Source organism: Acanthopagrus latus, chromosome 7, assembly GCF_904848185.1.
Source record: "Acanthopagrus latus isolate v.2019 chromosome 7, fAcaLat1.1, whole genome shotgun sequence".
NCBI classification, from domain to species: Eukaryota; Metazoa; Chordata; class Actinopteri; order Spariformes; family Sparidae; genus Acanthopagrus; species Acanthopagrus latus.
The window spans coordinates 16,630,773-16,651,318 of NC_051045.1; the positions used below are offsets into that span (position 1 = coordinate 16,630,773).

At 42.3% G+C, this 20,546-nt stretch overlaps 3 protein-coding genes and 1 pseudogene across 5 annotated transcripts in view; 3 read left to right on the top strand and 1 right to left on the bottom strand.

Moving 5' to 3' along the window:
- lamtor5 (late endosomal/lysosomal adaptor, MAPK and MTOR activator 5) overlaps nt 1-1,046 on the top strand; it is a 20,421-nt gene extending 19,375 nt beyond the window's left edge. Inside the window, exon 5 of the transcript XR_005075881.1 lies at nt 1,015-1,046. The gene's annotated coding sequence lies outside the window, so the exon portion shown is untranslated. The remainder of the gene's footprint in view (nt 1-1,014) is intronic.
- The window catches only part of slc16a4 (solute carrier family 16 member 4), a 26,820-nt gene extending 14,802 nt beyond the window's left edge, over nt 1-12,018 (top strand). For all 3 annotated transcript variants that reach the window (XM_037103002.1, XM_037103003.1, XM_037103004.1), the window contains 3 exons: nt 2,006-2,217; nt 5,141-5,234; nt 8,305-12,018. In XM_037103002.1, the coding sequence (XP_036958897.1) occupies nt 2,006-2,217; nt 5,141-5,234; nt 8,305-8,513 (515 nt within the window). In that variant the 3' untranslated portion in view covers nt 8,514-12,018. The remainder of the gene's footprint in view (nt 1-2,005; nt 2,218-5,140; nt 5,235-8,304) is intronic.
- Nucleotides 7,969-8,121, top strand: LOC119023630 (annotated as a pseudogene).
- Nucleotides 12,019-15,374: 3,356 nt separating the features above from the next.
- Nucleotides 15,375-20,073, bottom strand: rbm15 (RNA binding motif protein 15). The gene has a single exon (XM_037103000.1). It carries the CDS (start codon nt 19,909-19,911, stop codon nt 17,362-17,364), a length of 2,550 nt encoding a protein of 849 aa, XP_036958895.1. The 5' UTR covers nt 19,912-20,073; the 3' UTR covers nt 15,375-17,361.
- Between the last annotated feature and the right edge of the window lie 473 nt (nt 20,074-20,546).

A 20,546-nucleotide genomic window follows, 5' to 3' on the forward strand; every position in this document is an offset into this window, starting at 1 on the left:
TAGTGACAAACTGTTCCTCTGCCCAGAGGCATGCACATACACCTTTTATATCTGCCAGCTCCGCAGAGGGAAAGGGACAGAACCAATAATGTCCCTGGTGCAGTTGGCTTAAGATGCTACTTGGCAAAGCCAAATTTAAACTGCATTGAGCTGAGTTTGAACAGGAACAGCTGCAGGCCTGGACCAACCTGCTGAGACTAAAACACACAAACAAACTCACAACTTGTCTGTGTGCAAGCAGGGGACACCCCAGGACGCTGTCTTGGGTCGCTAGAGGAGGACACATAAACACTGCACAGCTGCCTCATGTCATCTCCGTAACCTTGGAGGAGAGAAACGCTCTGGAGCCAGTTATGTAAGGAAGGCAGAGGTGTTCGCTAACGAGGCATTTCAGCGTTCGTCAGCCTTTATTACAGGGATATGTTAATTCATGTAGATCAATGTGAGTTTTAGCCACAATAAAAGTTTACTTAGTGATACATACTGTAGGCAAGCTCATCCATATTCAGCAGTTCCTCTGTTTGGGGTTCAAGCTGAGTGTCTCCGTGGCTGCAGCCTGTGCGGTTGTGGTGCAGAGGCTGAGCGGAGCGGAGGGTGGGTATCTCTGATCTGCATAGAACCAGTTTGTTTCATTGATCAGTGGCTCAGGGCTGCCCGTGTGTAGCTATTCCTGCGACGGTCAATACGCCACTGCAGCTTCCGCACCGCCTATCGCGTTCCAGTTGACCTCAGCAGAGAGGAGGATATATCTGCCCAGTCATCATACCCCGCTGGAGCACGCAATCAATCAGATGGGGTGGAGCGTAATGAGGAGTTTGCTTGGTGTTTTACAGATGTTAAGAAATGTACATGTTGCCACTCACTGCTCCTGCCAGCATTCTCGTTTCAGAGAACGGGAGCAACAGGAAGTAGACTCGTCTAGACATCATGTTTATATTAATGCAGACCGGTGTAGTTTTGCTGCAGAGCATCAGCCTTCCGTTGCACACTTTCTTTGCTCCACCCTCACCCACCCACACACACACACACACACACCCACACACACACACACACACATACACACACACAGGTATCGGTACACACCACCTCTTCCTAAAGGCTTTGTTTTTATTAAACTGCATTAATTTTAAAGAAACAAGAAGTGGAATGTGCACAGGTCCCTGCTTGTTGTTATGAGTAGACGCATGTCTAGGCTGCCTCAGCTGCACCCGAACCACACCCTGCAGTGTCATGGCTGACTTTGACATTTAACTCTTTCTGAGTAGCTACATACTTTGTCAGTCTTTGTTGCATCGGTGTAGGAAAGAACAAAGGTATTAATTGTTTCATGCCATCTTAGTGTCATAGTCCAGGAAACACATCTCTCCACTTCATTTTCACTATGACAGAAAGAATACACTATATGTACAAAAGTGCAGCAAACAAAACAATTGACATATTTAGGACAGTTTGATTCTCTTGAATTTCCTCTGCTTAAACAGCCTTGGTTTAAACATCTTACAAGGAAATAAGAGTACAGTATTTCCGCGCTTTGTAAAAGTCACAACTAATGAATGGGCTGATTAGCAAATGTGAAGCTTCTGACTTTTGCAGAGATTTCTGTCCGAAAGGTGAAGAGAGCAGCGATGCTCTTGTTGTCTTCTGGATTCCATCAAAAACTCCATTACCACAGAGCATCTTCCTGTTACTACCTGAATATTTCATTGTCTGCCTTCCACAGCCTGTCCCTCTTCTCTTAGTCCTCCCTCGAAGAAACAGGAACATCTTGCTTCACATTTTATCAGATAAAACTCTTACTATAGATAGAGAAAGAGATAGAGAGATTTCCAAGGAGCTCTGGGTGCAAAAAAAACAACAACGGTGGAATCACAAACCGATCTGTCCACTGATTGTTTGTGTTGAACACTTGTATAAAATCATTAAACTGTAGAAGCTTCAAGTTTTTTTACTCTCCTTTCTTTCACTAGCCTCATGAGCCTCACCTGTCTGCCTCTGTCTGTCGCAGGTATCACAGAGACCATCGCTCAGCTGGCCTCAGGCTGGGTGACAGACAGGAACCTGTTCCATAAATACCACTACCACAAGGCCTACCTGATCCTCTGTGGCCTCGTCAACCTGCTCTCCCCACTAGCGACATCCTACATCCTGCTGATGGTTTACGCCATCTTCTTCGCCATCTTCTGCGGTGGATACATGGCTCTGCTGCTTCCCGTTCTAGTAAGAAGACCACTTGATCTTGAACATGCCTATTCATTTGTACTATTACAAGTAGTGACATAATATTCAGTATTGCTTTACCCCACAGGTTTTGTAGTTGTGTGGAAATTGCTGATATGTAACTCCAAATCCAAAGGAGTGGGCTATTTTCATTCTTACTGTAGGCAAACAGGGACAGTGTTTCAGATTCATTCCAATAAGTTAATTCTGCGAAGTGCAGGAAGGCTGCCCGAACTGTAATGTAGACCAGAGGGTATGGTAATAAATGCACTCTCAGGCAGTCACATCCCTGCTGTCACGGCTCGGAAACAGCTGTGTCAGTCGTGACAACAATGGCTCAACGAAGAGAAAGAGTCTTCTCCAGGAAATCGTGTTTCCTGATGCATTTCAGCAATTAAACATAAATCGTAGATGCACAGGATGATTGAGCTCTGATGCCAACAGGCACGTGCCTTCCACGCACTGTAAACGACAGAAGGCAGATACGACCGACCCACCTGATGTGTGTAGAGCATCCACCTGACATCTGTATTGGCACTGGACGCTGGTGTAATGTATCAGCATCTCTGCCCCGCTGTCTTCACATGTCTGCAGGGATTTACTAAAGTGAGGGAGAAGTGTTTAACACAGTTTAACACGGAAATTTGTCAAAATGAGCTGTCAGTTTCTACAATCAAAATCAAATGCAGTATCCACAAAACTCTGCTGCGCGTCTCTGTCGTGTTTTGGTGGCGTTGATCTCCGTAGATTCGTCTCTGCTTCTCTCCACTGCTGTCTGTCTGTCTGTCTGTCTGTCTGTGCCCGGGTTTGACACTCTCAGAGGGACTTGATGGTGCATTCAGGTGCACATCTCACACTCTACATCGCTCTGTATGGCGAAGGATAAGCGGGGACGACATGATGTTTTCAAGTGCACCTCATAAAAAATGTAAATGGCAGTAGTCAGGGGATAAAAGTCTAAATCTTACAATAGCATAGCTGTCAGTGCGGAAACATATTTTTTTTGGGACAATTGTGACGACAGCTACTCCTGCTGTATCACAGCAAACAACGATCGTGTTTATCTTTTATCGATCTGCAGATTACTTTTATGTTTTACTATTTAGTCAATAAAATGGCAAAAGAAATGCTCAGTTTCCCAGAGCCCAGAGTGACGTCTTTGAGTCGTCTCTTTTGTCCATCTAACAATCCCAAACGTAAAGCCTCTTCATTTACGATGAAAAGCAGAAAATCAGGAACCAGTGACTGGTAAACGAATGATTGATTATGAAAATAGAGGGTGACTCATTTTTCTTGCAACTGAATATAGAATTAATCAACTAATCGTTGCAGCCCTGAAACACCAAACTGACATCAGGGACGGAGCTGTGCCGATGGTGGACTGTTGTTGACACCACTTGCTAATATAGCCACAGAATATGTCTCATGAAAAATTGCAAATGGCGCTGGCAAAGGGGTGAAAACAAAACTTAAAGAGAAACTGAGTAAATGAATCAAATCATTTAGGGCTTTCCTGCATTTTTTTCCATATCTTTTATCGCACACTGATCCGCTTACCTGAGCAGCCAATCAGAGTGGTTTCTCTCAATGACGAGCCAGCACCTACTCTACATGCTTACTCTTTTCGGGGAACTTGCCAATTAAATTGTAAGAACATTTTAAATTCATGAAATGAACAGTTAGCTAACTTTTGCTACAGATTTTCTAGAAAATCAAAAACAAGGCATTGTTGAAGAGTCTGTGGTACCCATAGATAGTGCTGCATCATTATCATTTCTCTTCAGTCTCACTTCATTATCAGTCTGTAGTTCATTAACCACGTGCCGCGACAGTATCAGACTCCAAATCTGGGGACTTCACAATAATTGTGTTTACATGCGGGGGCTTTTGCATCATCTAAAAGTGGCTACATTACATCATCGTGTCACGCACTGAGAGGGAAAAGTATCCTTGAAGTAGATCATTGGAGATGTTTCCCAACTGCATCATTTGGGTGGAACGACATATTAAGTCAGCGAGTATCCAGTATCGTCAGGTCATATCACACCTGAAAACAAAAACATGAGGACGATAATCATGCGGTGTGATTTCACCTGGTGGTGGTGTGGTCTCATAGGCCAAGACATGCCTCTGGGCCTAAATGTAGAGAAGTGCGATCAGTTCTTTTTTTTTTTTCTTTGAATGTGAACGGAAGAAACAGTCAAACCAGTTTTCTTCCTCAAGCAGGTTGAAAACGTTACTAGAGCTTGTCTCTGCCTGCTGATGGTGATGAGCGAGTTGATGAGAAGAGTTTGAAAAGGAGGGCATGTACTTGTTAACCTCTCCCATATCATAATCTAGTTTGAACTGGATAGCAGCGGCTCATTTTTTGTGTTGTCAGACATACGCATTAAAACAACAACGGAAACAAGTCTGAAACCTGCAGTCACTCACAAATTGACTGACAGGTCTTTCAGCAGCTCACAGTAGAGAACAACTAAATCTGAGTTATTAATGTTTTCTGACTCAGTTAAAAGATTCTTATCGGTTAAGTTTAAAAAGAAGTGACATACACCTTTATATCCAATTATCTTTGTTGATTTAGTTCACATGATTACAATTGAGATAGATTATGACGCTCAGCTTTGATAATAAAGCATTTTAAACCTTTTAATATCAACACACAAGCTTTTTATATAATCTTTTTATCTTAAGTCACAGCACAGTTTAAACGTGTCTCAGAGTCTGCGCCTTTTCTTTCATGTTGTCTGGTAGCTTTTTATTTCAAATTGAATTATTGAAAAATGTTTGTGATAATCTGGTTGAAATGTGATGTATATGTGACTTGTACAGTGCTAACATGCATGCATCTTATTTTTTTGTTTTGTTTAATGTAATAAGAAAGAAGAGATTCAGGTGGAATGTGATGTTTCTTGTTTTGCAGGTCGATCTCGTCGGGGCGGACAAACTCAACAACTCCATGGGCTTCTCCATGTTCTTCGTGGGCCTGGGATGCCTCACGGGGCCTCCTTTGGCAGGTGAGTGGATCACGTCATTGTATACCTTCAGGAGTTAGACATGTGCTAACTCACTTTTTCACAAGTATACAGAAACAAGTGCACACATATGAACTGCATATGCATGTATCAGATAGTGATTTGTTACACAGAGGGCAAGGTGAAGTTTGTATGCGTTTCTGCTTGTTCTAGTGTGTGTGTGTGTGTGTGTGTGTGTGTGTGTAGTTAGCGAATGGGGGGACATATATGAAGATATATTTTGGGGGGGGGCTGTTGTGGTACATATTTTCATGGGGCCCTGAATTCCTCCCAGCGCCTCAAAGTGTGTGTTTGCCCGTCCATGTGCTTGCACTCACCGCAGAGTGTGAAAACTGAAACACACAGGAGAAAAACAACCTATAGCTGGTTATGGAGCCGCCCACAGTGCAGGCTGGGATTTTGGGGTTGCCTTGACGAAAAAGCTCACGCAGGGGTTACTGGGTCAAGTTTCATCCTGGCTCCACCTAAGCCAGACCTAACTCTAAGAAAAACAACATTGTGTTCATGCCTGGCTTTGACTCACTTTGTTTAAGTGATGGCAGATTGCCTTTATTTGTCTTTGAGAGCTGTTTCTAATCTGGGACGCATGCTTTTGTGTTACGTCAAGTTGAACTGCGCCTTTTCTAGGTCAGATATCAATCATGTTCTTAGCACAAGAACTTGGGCATGAACCAAACCAGTTTTTGAATCTTCATTAAATGGGACACTAAGGCTTCTTTAAACTTAACAGAGCATGTCGCATTGTGATTAATGTCCACCCACACTATGTTTTTTTTCTGTGAGTGTGTGTGTGTGTGTGTGTGTGTGTGTTTCTAGGAAATGTTCTTCCTGCCCTCAGAGGTAACATTTGGCCCCAGAGAGAGCAGGGGGGGGTTCCCTTGAACCTATTGACATGTTAGGCAATCCCCTCAGAGGAGCTTATGGATTTCAAGTTTGAAATGTGACTAATGACCCCCCTCAGGGTGGAATGGAAATAGCGTGTGGCTCTGTTTACCATCCATGCGGTTCGAGTCAGAAACTGACGTTAGGCTTTCATGCCACGGATCGTGATAACATTCCTGTTGTCTTGTCCATCTCTTCAGGGTAGCCAGCTGGCCGCTAATGTCCACAGCGGCAGCTTTTTGCTGTTGTCTAACATGCGTTTTATCTGGCTCAGGGGCTCTTGTCTCACACCAGTTCGCTTGTCTGAACTGAAAAGTCAACATGGATCATGCAGAGACAACAATCACGGGAACACCGGAAGTTATGAGTCACCTGCAGTATAGTTTACACTGAGATCATTCATGCTAAACATGTGATCCCTCGCCGTGCTGTAATGTGAATATGTCAAATGAGAAATGCATCTAATTTTAGTGCCGCCTTCCTTAAAGGAAACCTTTACAAAGGGTCTAGCTGTAATGAATGGCTTTCTTAATGGTTCTGTCATTAACTGATCATTTGAAAGGCAGTTATAAGTATTTGGGTTGCCAGGTTGTGAAAAACCTTCCTGGATGGTGTTTATCCTGTAGTTTTTGGTAGTAATGCTGTTATTAAGGTTCATAGTGCATAAGGAAACACTCTTGGGGTTTTCCCTTTCCAACAAACCAAATCTGCACTTATACAAAATAATTAATCATTAATAAGGAATTTGTGAGTTCAGGAAAAATATCGAGTCTGCAGCTATAAATGTCTATACATTTTATTAATCATCAGATTTTGGTTGAGATGTTGCATTTTAAAAGAACCGTTTTGCTGAAACACATCAAACATTAACCACGGGGATTTTCACTACCTGGCAACTGTTGATTCTTCTTATTACTGGCTAAATAATTTGATAATATTGATCATTATAAAGGAATAAGCTACAACTAAAAAATAGGGTTGCAACAATATGAGATTTTCATGGTGCGATAACCACCTCTGAGAATATTACAGGTTCACAGTTTCACGATGGTTTTTATTAGTAGGACTGAAAATAAAAAGGGGGGTTGCATGCAAAATGAAAATGGTATATCGTTGAAACCCTACTTACAAACACTCTTTATTCACGGTGCCATATTCGACAGTGGTGTCTGATTTTTTTGCTCTCACCTCATGTTATACCGTGGGAGTCCAGTGTCATTTTGGGTTTCTGATTGTCATTCATCATCTTTTTCCACCTTTTATTCTCTTTACCCACATGCATGGTGCCTTTTTTCAGTATAATCTCAGCTACAAGTCCAATGATTTAACCAAGTTGCCAAAACCTAAAACACAAGAAAAGTCACATGTGCTCCAGTAGAAATGTATAAATCTTTAGCTGCTCACATTATCGTTACAGAACAGTTCAGGCTTGTTAAAAAATATTGTTTCACTGATGATACACACAAATAGAGGCCACATTTTAAGAAATGAAATCATGTTTAATAATTTGATCCAAGCTTGATTTTCTGTCTTAAGGCGAAACTCTTGCCAAAATGCAACCTAGGCTTTTGTTGTGAATGTATATGAGTCAAACCTTCATGTAAATTACAACCAAAGAGGCACTCTTATGATTTACCGTATTTTCATTTTCAGGTCAAACTCATTCTCAGTGGGAGTGCTGGGGCACTTCAGCAATAGCATCATAATTGGTATTTTCAAAACACTAAGAAGGTTCAACACAACAAGTATATATATATATATATATATATATATATATATATATATATATATATATATATATATATATATATATATATATACTTGTTGTGTTGAACCTTCTACCTGGCAGGGGAGACACCATGATCAAGAAGGTGGTTCACCCAGGGCGAGGCTCGGCCATTGCACTCCGGTCGTGCTGACCCCTGCGAATTCCCCAAATGTGGGAATCTCGACTGCATAATATTTCTTGAATTTCCTCCGGGATCAATAAAGTATCTATCTATCTAAGTTTTGCTTTAAAGTCTACAAATGCTATTGTAAATTCCCAATTTTCGAATTTTCTTTAAAAAAAAAAACAAATTAATAATCCAAGCACCGTCAGTTTGTTTCCACAGCTTGTGAATGAACCAGACTTTTGAAAGTGCTCCTGTGTTGTCTGTGTGTATTTCAGGCTTCCTGTACGACTACACTCAGACTTACGACTGTTCTTTCTACCTGGCTGGGCTCTGCTATCTGCTCTCCTCCCTCTCCCTCTTCCTGGAGCCGCTGGCTCAGCGGTGGAGGGCCCGGAACAAACTGACCTGGGACAAGAGGGCAGAAAGCAGCTGTAGGACCAACGGCTGCTTCACCCCCGACCGCCTACAGAACGGCGCTGTGTAGGAATGAAACCCAGGGAAGGCCTTGGATCTTGAGCCAGCACGCTCATAACTTGACATAGGCCTGCATACCCTAGACTCCAGCTTAAAGTCGGGACCCGAGTGACCCGAGGAGAGGAAAGTGATGTCCTGCCTAAGATGTCTGAGAACATACAGTAGACCGGACGATGATTAAGTTGAACTTTTAAAAAGCCAAAATTTTAGAGTTCTGCAAAATATTTTATCCCCTCTTATTGTTCTTATCAGAGGTACATGCATCCGACCTGAAGTTAATCCCCTACAAATATGTTCAAGCATATATTTTAATATTAGCAGCTGTGCAACCATAACTTATTAAAACATATTACAGATTTTTTCCCAGTGCAACAACGAAACTGCGCTCACTCTGCAGAAACCTCTCCATGCACACACTCAATACTGCTGGGAGCTAAGCTGTGTGGTTGAGCTCAGCTGGTTCTTTCCATTAATGAAAGCACACATCCATGAAGAAATACTCATCACCTGAATCCTTTGGGAAGCCTTTACCTGTTATCTGTAAACTTGTACTCACTGATATGCACTTTGGGCCAATATGTGATTATGCTGCATGTCATTTCCTCTGACCTTTAACTGCCAGATAGTTAAGATACTGAGCAAACCACTTAACTGCAGCCTGCTTGTATGACACAATGTGTAATCTGCTCCTTAAAGCCAAAAAAGCAGCAGCTGCTTCAGTAGAAACGGTATCTCTTGTCCCTACAAGATAATTATAGATTGTATGGCATGCATTATATAGCATCTCGAGGTATGACTTACTCGCTTTCGCTGATGCACACTCATACTCTCGTATTTATATCTTTATCAATAATATTCTGGACGCTTTTTGTCCATCAACTTACTTAGGCCTTCTTTCACCTACACTCACCAATATTCCCATTGAAGTGAATGGGCAGAAAGTTCAAAAGTTTAACATTTTTCAAACTCCTTTTCCATTTCATAATTCCTACTTACATCCATATACAGTTTAACCCTTTGGTTAAGTCTTTTCATATATCACACTTTTTCTGGAATCACAGACGAAGCTTTAAACTTTTTTCAGAGCTGTTCAGGAGTTATAATGTGTGTATACTGTGCTGGGGGCACCGACTTCTTGCAGCAGAGCATTCAGAGGCATTTAGAAGTTTAAAAACATTCTCAGCTGTGTTCAGTACAAAAACTGACCCGTCAACTTCTTTTACTGATTCACATAAAGTAACCCTTGAAGGTGCACTATGTAGTTCTGGAAAAGGATAATCTAACTCAGATTTTTTGATATTCACAATATTAATGATGTAATAATACAAACAGAGAAATGTTTCATTTTTCCAGAACTGAGTAAACAAGTTGTTCTCAGGGGAAAATAAGGTCCCAGAACACTGTTTGAAGCTAGAAAGGTGGCAGGGTCCGCCAAAATGAAGAGTTTGTTTATTCAGTTTGCTCAGGCACTTTTTCTCTAGTGATTAGAATTTTGTCCCCAAAACTACATAATGCACTTTAAAACTGACTCTGCCCTCCTATCACTTGTCTCTGCACTGTGTAATGTTTACTCCAACATACAAGCTTTCAACACATATTGTCATGAATGGTGAGTTTCGTTTGTAGTTAGCACCTGCCAAACTGTTGCAGATCTGGGATTTGTATTTACGGCAGTGGTGTCCAATCAGAAACTGTGCTCGCAATGCTAGTTTCTACATAATGTTGCTTTAACCGCTTCAATTCCAACCGCTTACACAGGGTAGACTTTTCAACTTCAGCTATCACATATCACATGATTTTAATCAGTACACTTCAACTTATTTCAGCCACTTTGCAGTTCAACTCACACCTCAGCTTTTTTTTTCATGCTTACACTTCAAATGACACATCAAACTGACACCGCCACTGACGCTCCAACTTTAAGCACATTTTTACCTGTTTACAGTGTTTGTACAGTTTTCAGTGCAGACGAGCACACTTCAATTTCTCTTTACTTTCTTTTTAATCGAAACCTCAGTTGTGACCTTTTAAATGCTACAACGAATCTACAAACTGCCTTTCTCTGTTTGTGGGTTAGTAATGATAGTGTGAATTTTAATAACTCCAGTTACTTGGCATACAGTCACGCCTTGCTCATCGTTTGTGAGCTGTTCTATGCAAGCGCACACAGAGAGGGGTTTTCCTGTCATTAACAGCTCGCTTGGACAGCATTTTAACTGTTGTTCCTGAAGCCAAGATTTAAGTGTGATTCCTCAATATTTTGATCACAGTTAGACTGAGGGGCGACGGAGCTGATGAGGGTGAGAAACGTGTCATTTTGTCAATCATGTATGTCTGTAAATCATCTGACCAACTGTGTAACAAAGATGTTTCGCTGGAGTTGCCCTTGTAGATGTGTGTGGATGCACGTCGCCCCACTGGACTGATTGGAAACTGTTGCCAAGCCTTAACAGTGCCTGCAGGCAGCCAATTAATGGCATTGCAACTTGTAGTTGTGTTTTGTTTATATATGGGAGTCTGTTGGTTGTTGAATCTTTTTTTTTTTTATGTAATAGGGGTTTTTGTGTTTCCACCAGTTTGCCTTATAAGGTACTGTACTGTATCTTTACTAACCTTCCTGTGATGTCAGCCAAAGACACATTAGAAACCTACCTACAACTTGAAGCTTATCATTAGTTTAATAATAAACAGTTTGGAGAGTTTAAATAATTGAAACCACTATGATCATTATCCAGTCATCTCCAAGTCTTGAGGACAGCCCAGACTGTAATGATGGACATGTGTGTTGTTACGCTGCCCTCGTGTGGCAGAGGAGCGCTCTTACTCAAAGAATGCTGTCTCAATTAGTACCAAATTATTCCCCCTCAACTCACTTTCACAATACTGAGCAAGGCTCTTTGTATTGTTTCAATAACGACAGTCATGCACAAAAGCTCTTTTGGCTCACGAGTTGCATTCAGCACCAGTATGCTTTTGTGATTGAGGACCACTGAATATTTTGTACCATAATAAATCTTTTATGAAAAGTATTTGACGCTTTAAAGTAGATTTTGGTTTGGGGTTTATTTTACTTGTTAGGTTTAGGGAAATGTATGTTTGAGAAATATCTTGAAAGGATTTTTGTGTCCCTTTGGTATGTCTTAAACTCTGCCGATAAGGAACTGAGTTCTACTTGGTGGCGTTTGATTTTGTGTTTTTGCTGCAGTGAATGCATTTAAGGGTAAAGCACTGTTTTGTCACTACTCTGCTCCTACATTTGTTAACAGATAGATTAGGAAACATGCTAAACCAATCATAGATATCCTCTTCCAAGCCCGTAGAGTTCATTTTTAAGCCTTGTAACAGTGCGTGGTCAGCTGTAATAAACTGACATGTGACTCAAGTCTGTTCCTGTGTGATTCGGCAATAAATGCACTGAGGCCACAAAAACATTCACAGCTTTTTACATCTTCAACATGTTTTATTGAGACATTATTAAGACATACTGACTTGAATAAACAAATGATTCATTTATATATTACATTCATTTTCATTTTGTTTTCAAAAGTAAATCCAACAAATGTTTCCGATTATTTCACTTGTTGTTTCAAATTGTAAAAATAATGGTATCAAAGCCAAGGTACTTACAGTAGACGTCAGCTGATGTTGTGTTTAGTGCCAGGAAACAAAGTGATGCACCTGTTCAGGAAACTCTGTAAAGGAAACAAACGTGAATGTTTACTATGACAGTGTAAATGATTGTTATGGCAAGTTAATGCTTGTTTTTACAAGATATAAATGCTTATCAATAACCTTATATCCAACTAGGGGCTTTACACCAAGATGAACTACACTGCGATCAGCATGGATAACGTAAGTCAAGTGTGAAATTGATTATTTGTGGCTTTATAAATTGTTAGGGATGCACAATAATATTGGACTGATACATTTGTCGGCCTGATACTGGGAAATTCATATTATTTATCTGCTACTTATCAATATCAGTGAACCTTTAGCCAACTAATAAAGTAAATAATATGAATCCAGATTGCTTTGACTGTCTACACCCTTACATACAGTGGTCTGCACTTTTAAAGTTGGTCTGCGATCTGCCAGAAGGAAAATAAGAGGTTCAAATAAACTGAAGGTAATTAACTACAGCAATACAAAATAAGCAGCTATCTCATTGTTATCGGCCATAAAAAGCATCTAATTATCGGTTATTGTATTGGCTGAAAAAAAAAAATCCATGTCATCATCCCGAATAATTACTGTTGGCTCCGATTAAAACAGATAACCTTTCTGGCAATACGCATTAGCAAATACTATGAAATGAGAAATGCTGAGCTGAGGTGATTGTACATTACCAAATCTTACCACAGTCTGCATTTTCAGAATGTTGAGATATCGTAGTATGACTGGCATAAAATTAGAATATTTACCATTGCTTTAGATTATAGGTAAGTACACTTACTTGGAAAACTGGTGCAATAATACCAGAGTCAGTATATATTTTAATGATGGATTTAATGTACTGTTTTAATTTCTCCAGATTTTGGTACATTGCTTCAAAAAGTCATCTTACAATTTTGTAAAATATTAGGTTATTATTATCCTTGTTTTAAGGGGTAAAAATTTGCCTATTTTATTAACAGTGTCTCAAGACAAAACCTAACCAGGGTCCAGCCTATAAATCAATTTCTACAAACACTTGTTTCTCTTTGTTTTTTGTTTTTTTTACTGACCATAATTTGTGAATGTTTTTTTTTTTTCTGTACAGAACCCTCAGCCACAAATCATATTGATTGAGATTGATATATGACGATTAAATATTTAGCTGGCTGTGATTTATTTGACAGATGGCACATAGCTGCTCAAACAACCTTACTATACTATCAGTGAAGTGCCGGCTTCTAGATTCACCACCTATTGACAAGAGATTGATTTTATTTTCACAAGCTACATTCTGATCACCAGCTGGTGGCATATGATGTCTGATTACCTCCTCTGAAAATCACATTAATATTCTCCATTTAATTAACTGGGGGTTATCATTTGTGGCCCATCACCTAATGCTAAAGATGATTCTGTAGCAGAAGCAACTTCTTAATGTTATTATAATTCCTTGAATAACGTTTGCTCAGCTGGTTACTGATAGTAATGCTTCAGTCTTGCACAAGAAATTATCTTAAGGTTCCCTTTTAGCAGGACCAATAACATTATCTATCAAGAGTTGTGTACGCAATATGAATGTAATCAAGCAGCTTGAAGCTGTTTTTGTTTTGCGAGAAACAATGAGGCCTACATCACTCTGCCCGTACTTCTTTTTCATCAGACATAATAAATCATCACATGAATGATACTTCTGATGTTTTTACATGAGTTTTGCAATTAATGTAAACATAAGCCTCTGTGTGAGTGTATTATTAAAAAATACATTTGGGTACTGAAGTGTTCACCATTTGAGACAATTCATCATCATGTTGTTCTGTTGACTCTTAAGCTGCTGTTCAAAGCAGCGCTATGCGATGGGTCATTGTATTATCGTACACAACTGGACTAATGCCAGCCATTTGAGATACTGTCGGTAAGGACTTTGGTTAAAAACAAAACAAACTAAAAAAAAAAAAAAAAATAGTGTGCCACTTTGCATTTGTTATTATAAAACATGTGGTGTTGACACTTTATACTTACCACTGCTGCCTTAGCCACCGATACAGACCTGGCAGACAGCACATTTCCTCTGTACTCACCCTCATGCCATTTCTACGCAGCAGTCGGACACTGATACCAGCTCTGTCCTGGCTGTCTGATGTGCATGAGTGTGATTTGTCAGGTAGACTGTGAGGGGAAGGCAGGAGCACCACGGTCCTCAAGATGGCAATGTTTCTCTAGTGTAGTGCAGGGCTCCTTCTCAGCACAGGACACAGCTTTTGTTTTCACACTAATATGACTAAAATGGATGGCAGGAGGAAATGGAAAACCTTCTCTCCTGTGTAAAGCAGCCTTAAACTTAAACAAACAGGTCTCCTAGAAGAATTTTGGGGAGTGGTGGCATCCGCAACGTGGATTCCTTCCAGCGATGTCGAAAAGGGAAAACAATCTGCCCTGTTCACGTTTCATTTCCATGCTGCAGCCGACCTCAGATGATGATGATGATGAAGTACAGCTTCGGCACGGCAAAACACTTCTTCACTCGTCTCCTCGGAGAGGGTTCAATCAGAGGAGAACACAAAGACGGGAGCAAACAATATTCCTAGCTGAGGTTTGGGCCAATCCTCTTCCCTGCGCCAAACATTTAGTCAAATCAAATCAAACTGGGCAAAGTTTAATAAAGACAAATCAGCCCAGTGGTTCAGCTTGGCCTCTGCAGCGAGACAGCCTGAACTGTATGGAAATTTCGGAGCAGTGTCACCCACAATCTCCCGAGTGGAGTGTGTGACAGGCGGTGATGGGGTTTCCTCAGCTCCTATTCAGAACCAGGAACAACGCACATGAAACCATTTGAGTAATGAGCAGGGAAGACAACAGGATACTGGCACGTGCTGCTGTTTGCTCCAGCCCTCGACTCCCGGACTGCACAGCTGTCACCTTTTCACACTGCAAACTGGCTGTAAACAAGGGGCAGTGCAGGTTCCTCGATCCTGATCAGGTGTTCACATGCCAACAGGAACAGATGTGGGTGTAACAGGGGGGTAATTTAAGATGGGCAACTTAGAAGCTCGGAACAAGCCTGTCAGTGATCCTGGGTCTCTCTTCTGGTGCTAAACATACTGTTAATTGTCTCCCTTTTTCGTGTGCAGGAAAACACAATTTCAAGTGACAAACTCCTTCGAAACACAATAAGGCATGGCAGCTCTTTTCTTCAATTCACTTCCATCGAAGAAACATGTTTCCCTTCAAATGAACAATTTATTGACAATCGGTCACATTAAGTGCCCAAACGCACTTGCAGGTATGTGAACAGCTTCGCATGGGCTCTACGGATTTTCCTTTCCCATGACATTGTTGACAAGTGTACACTGCTCAAATTTTCCATTTAAAAACAGGAGTCATCACAGGTGCAGAGGGGACACACAACTTAAAAGCTGCCTCATTAGCGAGGACTCACAAACACTTCTCTGCAGAGGTGTTCAGCTCTGCACTTGGTTCCTCATGAGTCCAACGCTGAAGTGGGTGTGACGTGTTCACACATGTAACAGTTTTCTGACATATCAATGTTTTCAATACACATTAAACCAAACTCAGCAAATTATAATTCAGGGTGGGTAACTATTGCATGACGAACATACAATGTCAAAACCAAATACGGTAAGTAGGCCTTGGGAACATGTTGGCAGGCATGAATAAAATACTGTCAAATTTAGCTCTTCAGACTTTAAATTCAAACATTAACTGTTATTGTTTTTAAAACTTTAAAATTACACTGAACAAATAGCAGGTTATTTTGTACCAACATTTTACTTATACTGAATATTATTATTCTTGGAGGACCAACTGGTTTCAGAGCAATAAATGAAACAACACAAACCTCTCTAAGCTTATTTTTCATCCATTACTACTGTAGATTTTCATAGAGATGCACGAAATAAAATATGGAGTAAAAAAAGAAATTATGAAAAACATGTTAGTATTTGATTTACTACGCTATACGTGTTGTGTTATGGGCTGTCCCCTAGGCAAAAAAAACCCCCTCACATCTGTTAGTATTGAGCATTCCACATTGAGTTGACAACGTAGTCTGACCAGTGGACACACACTGAGTTCATTGTCTATCTTGCAATTTGGTGTTCCGACATTGCGGCACAAGTTAAAAATAGATACACTCAAATCCAAACCATGAACCTGAACATAATCTGTCACTTGTCAAACATTATTCACAACACAGGTAACTGAAATAGTGAATTGTATCTAGAGACCTTTAAAATTAAAAAAACAGCGTACAATTCTTCTTCAGTACACCAAACTCCATTCAGGAGAGTTATCTTTTTGTCATCAAGTATGTTACTTGTGGAAGGCAAGGTGAACATGTCTGGCGAGTGTGTTGTGCTGAAGAAGACTTGTCCAACATGCTCTGACCTTCAAAATGTAACCAGGATTCCTTCTCCAAAGAGATTAGCTTTGTAACTGCAATACCAAATCATTCACTACACCATTACTGAAAACTTTCAATTCAAAAATGTCATGCACTCTTTTGTCTCCATCCGTCAAACAAAGTGATTATAGTAGAAATATTATTGCACTGTAATTCAAAGCTTTGAAAAGGATGTTTTCCCATTCCCTTCCCCTCATAAATACCAGTGCAGGAGATAGACACAACAACACCTATACGATCTCAGACAGCTCAGTATAAGTGAACTTTAAGCTTGTCATTTTTAGATTTTGTGAATAATGTGTCTGATAGATGTGACATTCGACACTACAGTAGCTTCTGAGGGAGTCTGAGGTGTTACTGTGTCCATTCATGGCATTTCTACATTTGCTTTTCTTGTAATGGAACTGGGGGTGGGTACATTTTTAACCCTGTGAATGAACCAAATATTTGTTTTCTATTTGATGCATCTCTTCTTAAATAAAATAGATTCGGCAAATTCTCCTCATATTTTCCTGTTTCACTGTACTGGATTACTGCAGGTTTATGACCTTGAGAGCAATTTATGCACTCTTTGAAAATAATTTCAAAAACACACATCATTTGAATTTTGTAGGAGGGCAGTGTTTGTCCTTTTAGTGGATTACATGGCAACATACAAACACTCAAGAACCATACTAGTGTACCCCATAATGCAGAACACACAGCATGCAATAGTTACTGACATACAGCAGGTTTTTTTTTTTTCTTTTTTACACCACTCGAACTTAGTGTGTTCTGATGTTTTTCAAGATGCTCCACGAACAACAATCATGACCAGATAGTCCTCTTCACTTTTAGCCAGAGCTTTGGCAGAGGAATCCAGGAACTGCTGGGAGAAATCACAGGGAGGGAAAGCATGAAGAACCCCTGTGTTGTCTTTATCTCTGCTGCCCCCCACAGGCAGGCTGATGACTCCAGCTGCTTGTTTTTGGTTGAGGTAGGACACCAGGTTGCGAAGTGGCCGCTGAGTTGAAGCTGCAGGGTCAGATGAAGATGCATCCTCCGTGGCGCCAGGAACTGCTAGCAGGATGGCGTAGCCTCCGGGACCCGCCACCTTGATGCGTCGTGACACCTCGTCAAGCTTGGGCTGGTCCAGACGGAGACGTTGGGTAATCTTTAGCTCATTCACCTGCCTCCCTGTTGTGCCTTCAACAAGCAGGTCGCTGGCTACGTTATGATCGCCCTCCAGCAGGTGCATATTGGCTGGAAAGTTGCTGTTTTTGAGCAATAGCATGCCATGCCAGGCCAAACCGAGTCTGGTGCCGTCAGGTTTGGATGACTGACCACCCTTGGTGCTGCTCTCAGAACGTTCTCTCTTGGCTGGCCCCTTACCACCATCGCCAGCTTTGCGCTTACGCTCTCCAACTGCTAAAACGTTGCTGCTTGAAGGTCCTTTTTCTGAAAGACTCTGGCTTTTGAGTCTCCTTTCAGCCCCAACCCTTTCTAGTCCACTGTGATGTTCTCGTGCGGGGGAGGGTCTTTCACCCCGCAGGGGGCGCTCTGAGTCACTGAAGCGCCCTCCGTCTCTGCTGCTACCTCCAGGACTACCATCTGGAGAAGCACGCCTACGTCTTACTGTCCTATCGGTACTGTCAGGGGAGTGGTCTATGTGGCGTCCATCCTCCAGTACACGGCGCTTCCGTGCAGGTTCTCGTCCCTGCAGCTCTCGTTCCAAGGACCAGGGCTCCCGCGCCCGCCGCTCACGTTCCAGGTGCTCCAGAGGCTCAAAGGGTGAGGCACGTACCCGATCACGAATAGCTGGGTTGGGCCACTCAGTTGCAGGAAAGAGCTCTCTCTCCCTGAAGTGAAGCTGCGGTGGAGTCCGTTCCCTGACCCGCAGAGGTTCCGGAGTGGCACGGTGGACAAACGACTCAGCCACCATGTCGAACGGTGGTATTGGGAGAGGCTGCAGGAACTGCTGCTGGTACCGATGCTCAGCATCAGCAAAGTCCACTCTGAGTCTCCTCTCTGGGCCTCCCAGCGGGAAGCCCCTCATGTGTGTGCATGCCGCTTGTGCAGCATCCAGACTTTCATACTGAATGTAGGCCCACGTATCCCCCTTTCTGTAGTCAATGGTCCTTATCGTGCCAAAACGATCAAACTCTCTTGCCAGTGCAGCTAGAGGGACCCAAGGTCCGAGTCCACCCACCCACAGGCGTGTTGTAGGAGTTGCTTTCCCATAACCTATCTTTATAGGGTTGCGGCCTACTACCTTGCCAGACATACTAAGCTTAGCACGGTGGGCCATGTCAAGGTTCTCAAATTTCAGAAACCCATACGTGCTGATTTGTCCCCGTGTGGGTCTTTTGATATCCACTTCTGTTATGACCCCAAACCTGTCAAAAGCTCTCCTCAGGTCCGCTTCTGTAACAGTTATGTCCAGGTTACCTAAAAACAACGTCCTATTGGCTCTTTGGTCATCTTCCGGAGATATAAAATCCTCCTCACGAAAAGCTGCTCGCTCTGCAATGAAAGCTGGACGTGCCCTGGCTTCAAACAGGGCAAACTCCCGGTCCCGCTCCAGCTCTCTGGGCAGAGGGGGCGGCGGGGGAGGGGGGAGCCGACCCAGGGCCAGCTGCTGTAGCCGGTAGTCTCTATATCCCAGCCCGGTGGGCGAGAGAGGTCTCTGCAAATGTCTATGGCTTTGAGCTGCACCATACAAGTCTCTCTCCACGGGGGACCGGCTTCTCCTCCTGTTGATGTACACCGCCTCAATTTTCAGCGGCCGGTCGTACAGCACCAGCCGGCCCCTGGCGTGCTTAGCAGCTCTGGCGTCGTCGGGCTTCCTGAAATTCACGAATGCTATCCGTTCGTCGTTGCTGCGGCTTATCTTAACACTCACATCACCGAATTTTTTAAATTCGTGAAATAGTCCATCCTCTATGTCTTCGTCGCTCAGCTGGGTGCCGAGGTCGCTTATTTTGAGGGTCTTGTACTCACTCTCGGCGCTGGGCGGCTGGACCCGCTGCTCCCCCCGGGAAGTTGTCCTCGGTGAGGCTAAATCCAGCGTCAGGCTCAGGTTGTGGTTTTTGCCGACGGAGCTGGCGGCAGCTGACAAACTGTGGTTATTCCCAGTCCTACAATGTCCGTCGAAGTCCCTGTCTCTTTTTTCGCCGAGCAGGCTCCTTCTCGTCGAGCCGCCGTCGCTTTTGGTCGAGCTGTTTCCATTATTACTCCCACTGGAAACGGAGAGAGCCCCCATTTTCTTGCTGGTCGGGTGGCATCCTCCCCTGTCTCGAATATCGTCCAAGGCCCGGGAGCGTTTTTTAATCGGCGACCGCTCTTTACCTTTCATCTCAGTCCACACGGAGCCGACCGTCGGGACGCCTAGTCTGGTTTTGTTGCGCTGTTTATGCAATTTAGTGCAGAAAATTATTGCAACGAAAAACGGATTTGTTCAGTGACCCTGCGGCAAAACAACAACAGCCGCCATTTTGTAGGGATTAGTGCGAGATCCCGCCTCTTCCCTCTGATTGGTTGAAAAAGTGGGTGGGAAATTTTAATGCGCCCGTCAATCATCCTCTGTTGAAAACGTTTAATTGTATGTTTTTTCATCATCGAGAGAAAAACTTGCTTATGGCCTCACACTAATAGATAATATTAGCATTAGGAAAAGTATTCATTTAATATCTGAAGCCCCTTGAATGATTGTTGTGTCCCTCCGCAGTCACATGACTCGATGACACAACACATCTGAGTTGAGCAGATTTTGTGACGATAAAAAATACTCTAGGATTTCACAGGAGGTGAATAGAATGATCATTAAGTTGGGAGAGATGGGAAACGTTTTACGCAAGTAAACCACAAGATGGCAGTATTTGAGCAGTAGCTCAAAAGGTACAGTAGCCCATAAGCCCTTAACTAATCCGTAAAAATGACCCTGGAAAGGCACGTGGCCTTTCTCTGTGTAGAAAGTGCAAGTTTCTGATT

What these genes read in the sequence shown, in the direction of transcription:
- rbm15 (XM_037103000.1), bottom strand. Translation starts at nt 19,911, where the DNA reads ATGAAAGGTAAAGAGCGGTCGCCGATTAAAAAACGCTCCCGGGCCTTG.